The 12,836-nt window shown below is 40.0% G+C and overlaps 2 protein-coding genes across 4 annotated transcripts in view; one reads left to right on the top strand and one right to left on the bottom strand.

The window, feature by feature from the left end:
* Positions 1-423: 423 nt before the first annotated feature.
* znf366 (zinc finger protein 366) lies at positions 424-10,663 on the bottom strand. 3 transcript variants are annotated; one of them, XM_005741743.1, is made up of 7 exons: positions 10,575-10,663; positions 6,130-7,161; positions 5,596-5,763; positions 5,129-5,279; positions 4,463-4,654; positions 1,818-1,992; positions 424-1,722 (listed from the first exon to the last, which is right to left on the bottom strand). In XM_005741743.1, exons 1-7 carry the CDS (start codon positions 10,646-10,648, stop codon positions 1,049-1,051), a joined length of 2,466 nt encoding a protein of 821 aa, XP_005741800.1. In that variant the 5' UTR covers positions 10,649-10,663; the 3' UTR covers positions 424-1,048. The 3 variants fall into 3 exon arrangements, with proteins under 3 accessions (XP_005741800.1, XP_005741802.1, XP_005741801.1); XM_005741745.1 differs by having other exon boundaries at positions 10,487-10,641; XM_005741744.1 differs by lacking the exon at positions 10,575-10,663 and adding an exon at positions 8,962-9,798.
* Positions 10,664-12,313: 1,650 nt separating this feature from the next.
* Positions 12,314-12,836, top strand: part of LOC102197605 (isotocin-neurophysin IT 1) — a 1,887-nt gene continuing 1,364 nt past the window's right edge. Inside the window, exons 1-2 of the mRNA XM_013913050.1 lie at positions 12,314-12,361; positions 12,452-12,573. Of these exons, the coding sequence (XP_013768504.1) occupies positions 12,454-12,573 (120 nt within the window). The 5' untranslated portion in view covers positions 12,314-12,361; positions 12,452-12,453. The remainder of the gene's footprint in view (positions 12,362-12,451; positions 12,574-12,836) is intronic.

Here is a 12,836-nt window from a genome sequence, read left to right as displayed (position 1 = left end):
TGCTCATTTCTTTATAATCCAGCAATCTTAAGTGCGAGTTATCCCACACAGCGCATTGTACAACATTTTTTCATGTAGTATTTCTATTTTCAGTGAGACTTCTGCAACGAGGAGAAACAATGCTTTATTCTGAGTCATACAGACATATGAAGCCTTTGTCTGGGACACCCACTGTGTCCGTCACTGCTGTTTGATCACAACCTAAAAGAGAGAAGGGGAGAGGTGTTTTCTCTTCCTCTTCCTCTGCTTTGAAAGAGAAGCAGGAGGATAGAGGCAAGCTTTCTGAAACTCGCAGCAATCATTTCTCGCTCGGTATGTGCGAGACGGAGAGAATCGAAATTTAGCATCTAGGCTCATATGCTTTAAAGACATTTGCAGCGATGTTTATAAGGCATTTAGTGAGAAAAAGCATCAAGTTTGTGTATTCAAGCTTTTATTTCAGTATTTATTCATCAGAATCATATTCAGATCACCAACATTGCAATAAAACACAGAAATATCTCCAAAAAAGAGCATGTGCATAAAAAACAATCGAGACATAGAATGTAAAAAAACAAAATCATTTTAGCTTTTTTTTTCAATTGTGTCTGTCAAAAACATTTTTCATCCAGTTTTTTGCTGACTTTTAGAACAATATCACACAAACATGAGTAGAGCATGTACAATGGTGTGATCAGTAACACTTAAAATTTTAATATCACAGATTAGATTCTGAGTCAAACCAGAGTTACATATTTAAGAAACATTTCAAAATGATTTGTAAAAAACTAAAACATTAAATATCTGTTTGCATTTTATTTACATTGCACGTTTCCAGCCAAAGCTTCTGTCAGTCACTATTAATGATAATTTGATATGTTTTTTACATGCAATATTCTTCACAGCTTGTATTTATTCTTGATTTTTTTGCTCTGGTAATAAACAACAAGTTCATTCGCTGCTACTCACCACCCTTCCCTAATCAGAGATGTTTGGAAGCATACATATTGTCGTTGCCCTCCAAAACAACCACTTAGTTTTAAACAAGAAACAATTCTGAGTCTTTGACTCACTTTTCTTCATGTTTGTCTTCTTCACCGTTTGACCCGTAAACTCTTTGAGCAATGCGCTCGTATTTGTTTGTCTCTTCCACATCGATGGCCTTGTGAAAGTTATCCAACTTTTCTTTTCTTTGTTTTGGTTCATCTAGCTCTTGCTGATGTGCTTCTTCTTCTTCTGAGTCATATTCATATGACTGTCTACGGACCATTTTTTGGCGGCACACCTGCTCACCTAATTCTGCATCTGATTCATAGGATGTCTCGGACTCCAATAGCTGCACCTTGTTACCTCTGGGAACTTTAGATTGACCTTCTGCTACTGACTCCCTCTCAAACGTCTCATCCTCTAAACTTTCCTGGTACTTCTGCTGTTTCTGTCTCTTGCCTTCCCTCGGTTCACCAGGGGATCCCTGCCTTCTTTCCTCCAGCTCAGGGATGTACTGAGCACCTGCTTCCTCGTGGTGGTCTACTTCAGGGCTGTACTGGCTCCTTCTGTACAAACTCTCCTCATCCTCCTCCTCCTGACAGGAGCTTCCCGGGACGCTCTCACCATCAGACTGGGAGAGACGGAGGCTGGGCAGACCCGGGGGTTTCTGGGAGAGGTCAAACGGTTCCTCTTGGCTGAAGTGGGTGAGGAGGTCCATCGGGGTGGTCAGACAGAAACGCCCTCTTTGCCTAAATACTGAAATCACAGGGAGAAAAAAAAGTTACATTTCACAACAAATTTTACTAAAATACATAAACAATATACATCATCAGCAGTGTGTGCACACTTACGTCTCTCATCCAGGCCTCTGTCCATGACACCATGTTTAACCTTCATGTGTCTGGTGAGGTTCCCCTTCAGTGTGAACTTGCTCTGGCAGTATAGGCATTTGAAGGGTTTGCTGTCTGAGTGGAGATGCATGTGGCCCATTAGGTTGTGCATCCTGTTGAATTCTTTCCCACAAAGCTGAAAGAGAAGAGAGAGAATACATGTCCAGATATTAGGAACTCATTAAGACCTCGGGTTTAATTTGACACATTATTAACAGTGATGCATAGGCTATGCATCCTGAATCATTCGCAAGGTTTCTCAGGTAAGTACATTTTAATCTCTCGCTTTTATTTCAAGTCATTAAAAAAAATAAGTGAATATTATGTTAACAACCCATCCAGTTGCCAATTTTCTGGCTTGAAAAGTGAAAAGGCCAAGATATTTTTGTATTAAAATTTACATTTTATCAATACAATGTAAAATTCTGAATTCGAATTTTTGCTACAGTTTGAATAATATAAACACACACAAGCATTAATACCTTACAAACCTTATAAACTATCTGCAATAAAAATAATATTTTAAGCTCATTTGTAACAACTGAAGTGGTCAGATGAATGGAGGGATTAAAAACAAAGCATATTTCTCAGATTCAAATTCAAAGTGTAAGAATCGAGTATTAAAGGTGATACTCTAGCTTTTCATCAGTGACTGTAGTAAACACTGTGTCCACATCCAACAATAACAAGCAAGCCCTAATTACCTGTTATTTTTCTCTCTACCAGATCTCCTTTGTTAGATGACTAATTTTCTCAAATGCTGAGTTGCAGAGTTTACACGTAATCATGAATGAATGCGAAGTCTTTCAGACATGCATACATACACACATTCTTTCTCCCTCCTTCTATAGTTATTTTCCTCATTTCCTCTCTGTCTTCCCCCCTCACACACAAGCAAGGACACACACACACAAGAAAAACAGAAAGAAAAAGACAGAGAGAGAGAGAGAGGAAGCAACACTGAGACAGGGCCAGGAGGAGAACAGGGAAGGGCAACTCCTGTGCTGTCCTTCCTCTGCATTCTTTTTTATAAGGGTGGTCCTTTCCTTCAGGAGGAGAGAGGGACTGTAAACTGTCCAAGAGGACCGTGAGAAAACAGGAAGCTGCCTCCAGCAGCAGAGAAAGCGAGATGAAATCTATTTGCGGGGCTTGTTCTCCGGGGAGGCCAACGGGCCATTGTTAGAGAGGCAGTTTGTGCGGCGATATCCTTCCTATGGACAAGGAGGCTCCCACTCCCATAAGCCTCTCTGCTATCTGGTCATCGTCTCAGTCCTCAAGTTGTACCAAAAACCAAGGTCAAAACAGACAAATTCTTTAACAGCAGCTGCCACTACAAATTACAAGCCTAGTTCCTGGCTGTGATTATCAAGACTTGGATTGTGTAGCTTGCAAAAAGGGAGACACTTGCATTTTAGATGCCTTTATTTACTCCTTATAGTAAAATAACTGAGTATTAAAGGCATAAAATGAAACTGAAATAGCAACCAGACCTGTAGCTAACAATGACCTGCTGCTTCTCATCTTACTACAGTTCGTGCCTTCTACTGATTACCAGTGAAAGTATGTATTTGCTTCATATGTAAATAAATATATATGTTTTACAGCTTGCATTTTTCTAACAGCTGTTTTATGTTTTTAAGGCCTATTTATGATGTCATGATTTGTGTATTGCTGTAAATGTAATAATAAAATAACATTTTGTCCATTACACACGTGTCTAGCTCATTAACTCCTCTTAGCAAGAAGAGTGGAAATAGCTATCCTCACTCTGTCCCCCAAAAATGTTCCACATCAAGCCCTTTGCTACATGGGATTACATTTCAGTGTGATAAGATAAATATTAAACTTTATAAGTCACAGTAGATGATTTTACTGCTTTCAGACATACCTGGCAAACTGTTTTGCTTCATTTTCTCTTTTTGTTGGAGGCTTAAACTGTGGTTTAGTGGTTGCTAACAGCAATTTCATAATGATATCCTACAAATGTGATGTTACACTTTTACCAGTTTGCCCTTTAGAGGAACACTGCTGGAAACTAGCTCAGTCATATGGTGTAGAAACACTGTGGCTCGATTTTGTTGTGATAGGGCAGGAAAGGGCTAGTTTTTTTGTCATACTGATAATCCTGTCTTCACTTGGGTTGCCAGTTCTGTGGTTTTCCTGCTGAGGGGGGTGACTTTTTTCTGTGCAATTTACAGACTGTGGGTAATTTTTCTATACTTCAGGAAAAATAAGAGTATCTCTATAATTAAAAAATCTCATTTAAATGAAATAATTGATTCCTGCCAAACCGACATCATGGACGCACATATGGACACAAAATGTGCCATACTGACCTCCAACACCTCCAGTTACTAACTGAATACAGAGCAGGTTTTGACAGGCCAGGGAGATGTCATGTCATGTAAGTTAAATTACAAATTTATATTCTTCTTCTCCTATGGACTTTGTCACTCCATAATGAGATCACCTGACAGCGCAGACATGAGTCATACTTACTGAGGCCACTAACGTGCTTTGTCATTCGAACACGTGAACCTTTGGGAAATTTGCTGTACAGAAGGCCAAAAGAAAGAGCCACATCTCACATGCCAAACTCGACCAACCTTGCATTTATAGGGCTTGATGTCCGAGTGGACGATCATGTGAGCCTTTAGAGTCTGTTTCTGGACGAAACTCTTAAAGCACATGTGGCACTGGTAGGCCCGAATGTTGGTGTGGATGAGGACGTGACGCTTCATGTTGGCCAACAGGGTGAATTCACGACCACAGATGCGACACTTGTGCTCCTTCACCCCCTGAAGAACAAGATAACGTGGAAGTAGTGGTGTGAGAAAGATGAGTCATTCTTCTGGTTTGCTTTAGAGAGGCCAGATCGTCCCCTGATAACAAATATGCCAGGCAGTTCCAGTGGAAATGCATTTACATTTATTTACGAAATATAAAATATCTATTTGATGAAACTATCGCTGCTACAGTTGTAAATATAATGGTATAAACAATAAGTTGTGCATTTTAGAGCTTGGGCATGCTAATACAGGACGTGTATAAAGGTGGTTTGTCTAAACTCTAATGCTACTAAAGAATAAAAACTGGATGTTAAGCAGTTAAAAGTAGCTTCAGTCAAAATTCAAGAGGAAACTGCTTCATGGCTGACATTTTTACTATCCGAAATGTAAACTGGGCAAGCTGATAATTCTTGGATGCCATTAAAAAACAAGAGAGAAAAAAAACTTTCAAATTTCATTTTTTAATCCTCATAAACCACCTACTTTATGAGTGAGCGTGTGCTGTTTCAGGTGGTGCGACTGGATGAACTCCATCCCACACTCACTGCAGATATACGGTCTGATGTCTTTGTGTTTCATCATGTGGTTCTGAAGCTGACTGGGATACTGGAAAGTCTTCTGGCACTCTGTACACCTGCACACACAGCAACCAACATTTGCAGTTAGCCTGCTGGAATGTCTCAACAATGTGGGAAATGCATATATAAAAATACACTTTTGTGCCAGGAGTTCCACGAATAATTAATATTGCGCAGAAAATCTGAGGCCATAGCCAGCAAGAGGTTAGCCTCATTTAAAATTAAAAAAAAAAAATTCTATTTCTTGGAAAGAATTAGTGGATGTCCTCAATGGGTGGAGCTTGAGCTGCTGTGCTAAGCCAACTAACTGCTTACTTTAAACAATAACAAGAATATGAACATAAGAATATGAAAGGAAGGAAATGAGCTCACCTGTACAATGTGGGACCTCGGTGGACGGTCAGGTGCCTTTTTAGCTGTGCCAGTGTGGGGAAGTCTAGACCACACTCCACACATACATTCTCTTGACCTTTTTCATGCTTCAGCTCGTGGGCTCGAAGCTCGCTGGGATAAGCGAAACCTCGACCGCACACACTGCAGCTGGAGGTGCAGAAAAAGTGTGAATGAGCAGGAAATCTAGGCATTAAACAGCAGAAACTCTATGCAATATATTGGAATGAGTGGAAATGAAAGTAAAACTGGTGTAAAGCTGGTAAAAAGTAGATTGTAAGCCTAATTCTACACAGGAGGCCACTCCACAGGCTGACAAATAGTCCAACTGTATGGAAGTCTAAGGGGAAGGGAACTCAACTGCTAAGGTGATTTGGGTTAGCTTGCGATCGACATCTGTTTGGTTTCACCACTTATTCATTACCTCCAGCTTCAGAACACCAAGATGGTGACTGCCAAGATAATCAACATCACGATGGCTACCTCTTTGACATATTGTATGTAAAAATAATTTACCTGTATGGCTTCACGTCACTGTGCTGCATCATGTGTCTCTTCAGGTGGCTGGTCTGGGTGAAGGCCTTGTGGCACACCTGGCACTTGTGGGGCCTCATTCCCTGGTGTGTGAGTAGGTGTGTATGCAGGTGGCTCAGCTGCTTAAATAGCTTCCCACACAGGTGACATCCGTGTGGTTTGATGCCGTTGTGACCCAGGATGTGTGTGACCAGGTTATACTTGGATGTGTAGGACTTCTCACACATTCGACACTTCCATCTCTTCTGGTCTCCGCCAACGTCCACATAGTAGCTGTCATCTACGTGAACATTGAGACCGAGCTTCTCAGCGCTGCTCGTACCACTTCGAGGAGCTCCTTCACGGGCGCTATGACTGGGGCGGAGGTCCTCTCTGGGGTAGAAACCACCAGGGGGGTGGTGCATGATAGGGCCAGGCATAAAGAAGGGGTAAGGGAGAAGGTTGTGGTGGAGAGGTGGGAAGTAGGGCGGGTGAAGAAGCAGAGGAGAGGGTGGCCAGATGGGGGAAGGACTGAGTGGCTCCTGTTTTACCTGCACAGGAAAATTCACATCTGGAGGTCTGTGTTGAAGCTGCAGGCTGTTGAGCTCGATCATGCCAGGGATGGGTTTTGGAGATGGAGACGGAAACGGACGAGGTGGGAGGGAAAAGGGAATGTGTGGCAGGTCCACTGTCTTCTTACTGCGGCTTTCTTCTGCCTCTTCTGCCTCCTTCTCAGGAGATTCACCTCCCTCATGGCCATCTACTTTTAAGGGAGTCCTTTTGCGTTTTTGGGATCCTTCTTTGAGGGTGTAACTGGGGCCAAGCATGGGAAAGAAAAGAGGTGGACTAAAAGCACTGTAGGCATCTCTGGTGGGTGATATGCTGGGATATCTAGCTGGAGAAAATTTGGGGGGCTGAATAAAGAGCGGAGCTGGGCTTAGGTAGAAACTGCGCTGAGATGTTTGTCTTAGCTCTTCTCGGAGGGGAGGACTTCTTCGCGGTGAGATGCTTACTCTATCTTTTTCCATCTTCTTTCTGCATGAAAATGGAAAAGAAGTTGTTAAATATCTCCAGTAACAACAGGGAAGAAAGTATTTAATCAAATCTTTTACTAGAGGGAGTCTGTTAAAGCTACTTGTGAGCTTACAAAGCTCACTTGATGATGCAGAAGGCAAGCAAGACATGACATAAAAATAAAGGGCTTTTTAGTTCTTCATATAAAATGTGGATCTTTGAAGTTTTCCTTTTAACTTTTGAGTGAGCCTGACAGTTTCATCATAATCACACAGAAAAACGGAAGCATCAAAAACTATCCCAATACTTTATCCAGTATAAAATGAATTTTCTTTCAGGAATTTACAAGAGTAAAAGTCAGGAATTGACTGGTTTAAAGAAGAGTAACAGTAACACGAAGCAAGTCCTGAAACCAGAACCAACTTCGAGTGATTACATGTATTTTCTTCTGCTGCCTTCAAATAATGTGCATTTAGACTTGCATCTGTTCTGTCCTCGCTATATCTTCGAAACTAACACGAACAACCAGTACTAATATCAATGTCGCCAACCACAGTAGAATGCAAGTCAGCAACATTGGTGTGACATCAGTGATACTTGTAACATTTACAATTGCAGGCACTATGTCTGTCTGTGGTGATGACAAGGGTGATGAGAAAATAGAAATATTTGACTAAACTACATTTAAAATGACAATATTAGTCCAACTACTGACAGAAAGAAAGTGTCAGTTTGTTTGTGCAATACATGTGTCATGCATTATATCATACACATACATTTTTTATATATTTCACTTCTGGTCCTTTTAAATAAATATATTAATATGTTCTTCACATGATCCTTTTGTGTTATTATTGGTAGGATCTATTAATATCTGTGATGTCTATTAATGTATGTCAGGTTAGAAATTGTTCTGTCATCGTATCGTCTGTGCATTTGAGTTAAATGTACTTTTAACTCAGTTCACAGAATCAAAATCTAGTTGGTTCTGGAATAGTCGCCAATGTTGCTGGGAAAAATCAAAAGAGATGTTTGCCTTGAATACACAGATTGCCTGATATCAAAATAAATTTGAAAGTACAAAGGCTGAACATTTTTAGTTAGTAAGGTGATTACTTTGAAGATTGCTTCTGTTTGAGATTTACCCAGTTAGTATGATGTATTTTTTCAGTGTTTCATTTTCCACCCTCTTCTGTTACTATTTCCCCCATCAAGGGCTCAGTTGTAAAACTCTGGTTTCTTGCATTAAAATAGGTATTTTAGCCCTGTTCCCATTATTGACAAGATATCAGTTGTACTATTAGTTGGTGCACATTTGTGTTTTGTTTATCAGGAGATGACAAGTGTATTTCAATTAGCTTGTGAGGAAAATGTTTTTAAAAAATATATATTACATTTGTCCCCAGTATCCACTAGTTTTAAATGTTTCACACATTAACACGTATTTAATGGGACTCTTTATACACTCTTTATAAGAATGACACAATCAGAAATAACTGCTACTGACTACACAAAAACGCATCCATCTTATCATGCTTTCTTGACATTGATGGGGGGAAACACCATAAAGGTGAAGAAAGGATTTAGCAAAAAACAACGTGGTGCAAAAACAAGCTGGTTAAACCTCAGAAATCTCAAGCAGGAACTCATATCTATGAGGGGCATTGCCATTTTGCAAAATAATACACTGTGAATGACTGGTTTGAAAATCAGTAATATACTTTCCATCATATGCATTTATTTTAATTCTTAATTTGAAAAATAGCAAGTAGCTGTCAAATAAAATCTATACAAATAAGGAAGTAAATAAACTATAAATACCTCACATTTGCTTTCACGTTCAGTTCTTGCATGTGTTTACTTTCCACCACTGCTTACATACATATATTTCCAGTTGTAACATTTGGAGAAAGACTTGACAAAAGTGCATCAAATGAAACTGTGTCCTGTTTCTATTTATGACATGAAACCACTTCTCTGAAGATTCCTGTGGAAGGAATGCAAGCGGACACACACACGCATGCACGGTGTGCCGTTGACACCCACACCTTTCAGGTTTCAACCTGAAACCTTTCACTTCTTCGTTTCTCACAGATCTTCTCCTTGTCTGAAATTAGGAAGTTATCTGTGAGAAGTTCGCCTCTACCTCCTGGCCCCTTTTCGCTTCTCCATCTCTTTTTCTCTGTGCTCTTCATCCTTCTTTTTTTTCTTTTTCTTTTTTGGACTGATAGCCAAAACTTTACTGGAGTTCACTTAAGCAAAATCACAAAACTGCAGTTTGCATCTGTATGATATAGAAATATAGAATAGATGATTGTAATGGATGTAAAGATGAAGATAGTCAGAGGGGAACTATCTTACTTCTGCATGACATTTAAAATAGTGGTGCAGATTAATTCTATTCCTGTTAACACTGTAGTGCTTATCAGTGAGAAACTGCTGAGACCTGTACCAGTCCACTGCTTGCATGACTACAGTTTCCACTTCATGTTTGTCACAGGTTACATACCTGTTGGCTTTTAAAATGTAAACATTTTAAAAATACCCAAGGCTTCAATTTATGAGTATCAAATTTTAAGAAAACACCTGCTACAGTTTCCAGAAATTTAAAGAGACGTCTTACATTTTCTCATTTTTTCTGGCAAAAACGAAAAAAATTGTAGTAACGCAAATCAAAGAAAAAAATAGCAAAAGCTCGTAATGTGGAGGTTGTAATTCCATCACATTTTGGCATTTTTGCTTGACAAACATTTTAACTGATGAATTGAAAGCAAATGTTGATCTCAAATCAAGGATCAGCTTTCTAAGTATTTCAGCTCAACATCTGCATCCAGCTTTGCATGCATTCTTACAACACAAACGTCATAAAAGCTAATGTGACGATGAAATGAAAACCAGTGAAACTTTGACATTTAAATCCACCTCAACAAATAATTAGCATTTTACTTCTGGAAAAACATTAAAATGACACATTTCTACCAGTAAATTTCCCTTTCACAGATACATGGATGGAAATTCATAAAAATCAATCTACAGGAATAAAAAAAAAACAACAACAACAAGATGCCAAATGCAAAAACTGGATTTTTCTGCCTCTTTCCAGGATTTTCAAAGAGCCCTAGACGCCTGCTGAAGTTTTGGGTCTCTCCTGGACATTGTCCTGCTCTTTTATCCTCTTCACTACTCTTAGTTAAGTTGCTCTGTGCAGAGACCCCAGCCTGTCCTCGCCACACCACGCATTCCAAACAATCCATTAGACCCGAAGCCCCTCCTCATGTGCCAGTCAGTGCCATGTAAGTGTGTGCTGTGTGCGGTTGCAGCATATGTCTGTGCGTGTGTAACTTACCAGTTGAGTGTAGCAGAGTGTGTGTGTGTGTGTGTATTTTCTCTGTGATGCTGGGGCTGAAGTGCTGCTGCAGTAGCTGCTGCTGTACCTGTGCCTCTCTTCTCTCCCTCCTGCTCGCACTGCAACTCTCCTGACAATGAGCCGCCTGTCCACGGATAGCATTTGAACTGACTTAAGAAAGAGAACAGGAACAATCACTTTGTTCTCATTTTTCAGATGAGTACCTTCGGAGAGAAGGAAGGAAGGGAGGGGAGAGGAAGTCAACAAGCCTAGTGCCTTCCTGCAGAAAAATAAGGAAACACTAGATAGACATCTCTATTTCTCTATGAAATAGGGATTTGCATAGCCTTTGGAGGAATGTGGGGAGGAGGGTGCTGATGTTTCACTTGAAAACAGCACAATTTCTAGGTTTAATAGCTGCAAAGTGACATGTCATGATGGAAGATAGCAATGCTTTCGATTAATCCAGCTCAATGAGATGTATCTTAAAACTGGCTGTTTTCATATTTATAAGCAAATAAGTATCTTTTTTTGTTATAGATAAAATAGAACATTTCTTGAGCTTATGAAATAAATATTGTCAAAGGTTCTTGATTGTTATGTACATGTTCATCACAGATTGCCAGGGAGACACTGCAATGTGTAATATATCAAATTACAGGAGAAAAAACATGTGAGCCATGATGTGTTTTATTCCCTTTTTTCTTTTTTCTTTTGAAATTGTATTTTTTTCATGCATTGTGTGTGTTGCTCTGGTAATCAATTGCAGGATCACCTTAATCAGTTTTCCCATTATTTTCTCCACTTCCCACAAAACACGTGGCAGATGGAAACAGCAGCAATGAAAAATGTACAAATAGATGACATGCGTCAGCACAGCCACTAGGAGGCAGGAGTGGCCTATCTGTCTACAATGCCACTTTATTGTCCTGTTTGTCATCATATAGCGTTTGTAGCTACCTGTCTCTGGTTGTGAAATCTGAGTAAATTAACATCCCACGCGTTTCTGTTGGCACAGAAGTTTTTGAACAATGACGATGTTAGCCGCTTTTTAATTGAGATGAGGTGGCAGTTAGTAAATCAGGAGGGAGCTGCAGTAATTGAGCTCATATCATTGAAACGGTGAAACTGTCTTTTATGAGATGTGGCCAATCATTAGCTGTGTTAATTAGCTCATGAGACCAATTAACCTCGGCCCTGGACAATGTGTGCATCAATTCCTCTGAGGAATTAAGGACTTTATTAATAGAAAGGGAAATTTTCAGGTGTGCATATGTGTGTATATACGTTTGTGGGTATGTGTGTTTCTTGCTTTGTTGTTGAGTTTGTTTACAAACTCTGCAAGAAGCATTGCTTACCGACATGGTGGCTCATCAGGCCAGAAATGTTCTGTCAACCTTTAAAACCAGCTTTTTCACTCTCTCCTGACCTCCCAGGGGTAGTAATAAAAAGTTGAATCCTTAAAATTAACTTTTTTTTGTTCTTTAAAAAAAAAATTAAACTGGTGCTACCCTCTTGTCCCGTCCTGCTTTGAATAATTTCATCGCTGCCTGCTCTTCTTGACCTCTCTGACTTTCCTAACATCTCTAACATGCACGGTCACGCAGCAGGAGCCCTTAACTAATGATCTCCAATAGGAAGAAGCAAACCAGGCCACACAATTACCAGGCCCTTTGACCTGGCCCACACAGTGGTCAGCTTCATCTGCTAAGGTGATTAAAAAGGCCTCATTAAGGATTTCTAAGTGGCTTTTAAGTTTCTGTGTCACTCTCAAAAGGTGCTTTGGAAGTATATAAGACACACCAGCAACACCGTATGAGACAGAGAAGTCAGCAGTCATCCAAGAGCAACCTAAAGAGGAACTTGAGCTAACAAGTGTGTACATTTGCTCTCTGTGAAGCGTGGATTTTGTGGTCAGCCTTACTAAGTGTTTTTTTCTCTGTTTTTCTCTTCCATTCTTAGCAGAAATGACCGGAGCTGCTGTGTCTGTGTGCCTGCTTTTTCTCCTGTCTGTATGTTCAGCGTGTTACATCTCCAACTGCCCTATCGGAGGAAAAAGGTCCATAATGGATGCACCACTGCGCAAGGTGAGCTCAATCAGTCAGTCAATAGGTCTTTAACTTTGCAGCTTTTGAAGCTTCTGACAATATTATTAGCAAACTGGCACATTTTTCTCTTCATTCATTTATTCAGATAATGCAAAGCCTAAAGAGAGATTTGGGTGACATGCATGTGAAAAACTTGGGTCAGGGGCCAAAACCATCAGAAAGAAAATACAAACTGAGAAAGCCTAAAAATGCTTTATAAGGTAGTAAATTATGGTGACGTTCAAAGCAACACCAAAAATAAT

The sequence above is a fragment of the Pundamilia nyererei genome, unplaced genomic scaffold (genome assembly GCF_000239375.1).
Source record: "Pundamilia nyererei isolate P.nyererei 1_Seehausen unplaced genomic scaffold, PunNye1.0 scaffold00113, whole genome shotgun sequence".
Lineage (NCBI taxonomy): Eukaryota > Metazoa > Chordata > Actinopteri > Cichliformes > Cichlidae > Pundamilia > Pundamilia nyererei.
This window is presented reverse-complemented; position numbering and strand designations above follow the sequence as displayed.

What these genes read in the sequence shown, in the direction of transcription:
- znf366 (XM_005741743.1), bottom strand. Translation starts at nt 10,648, where the DNA reads ATGCTATCCGTGGACAGGCGGCTCATTGTCAGGAGAGTTGCAGTGCGA. An exon ending in AGTGACGTGAAGCCATACAG is followed by an intron (nt 5,764 to 6,129) that starts GTAAATTATTTT and finishes CTGCACCTCCAG; the next exon opens with CTGCAGTGTGTGCGGTCGAG. An exon ending in CGAGGTCCCACATTGTACAG is followed by an intron (nt 5,280 to 5,595) that starts GTGAGCTCATTT and finishes CTGTGTGTGCAG; the next exon opens with GTGTACAGAGTGCCAGAAGA.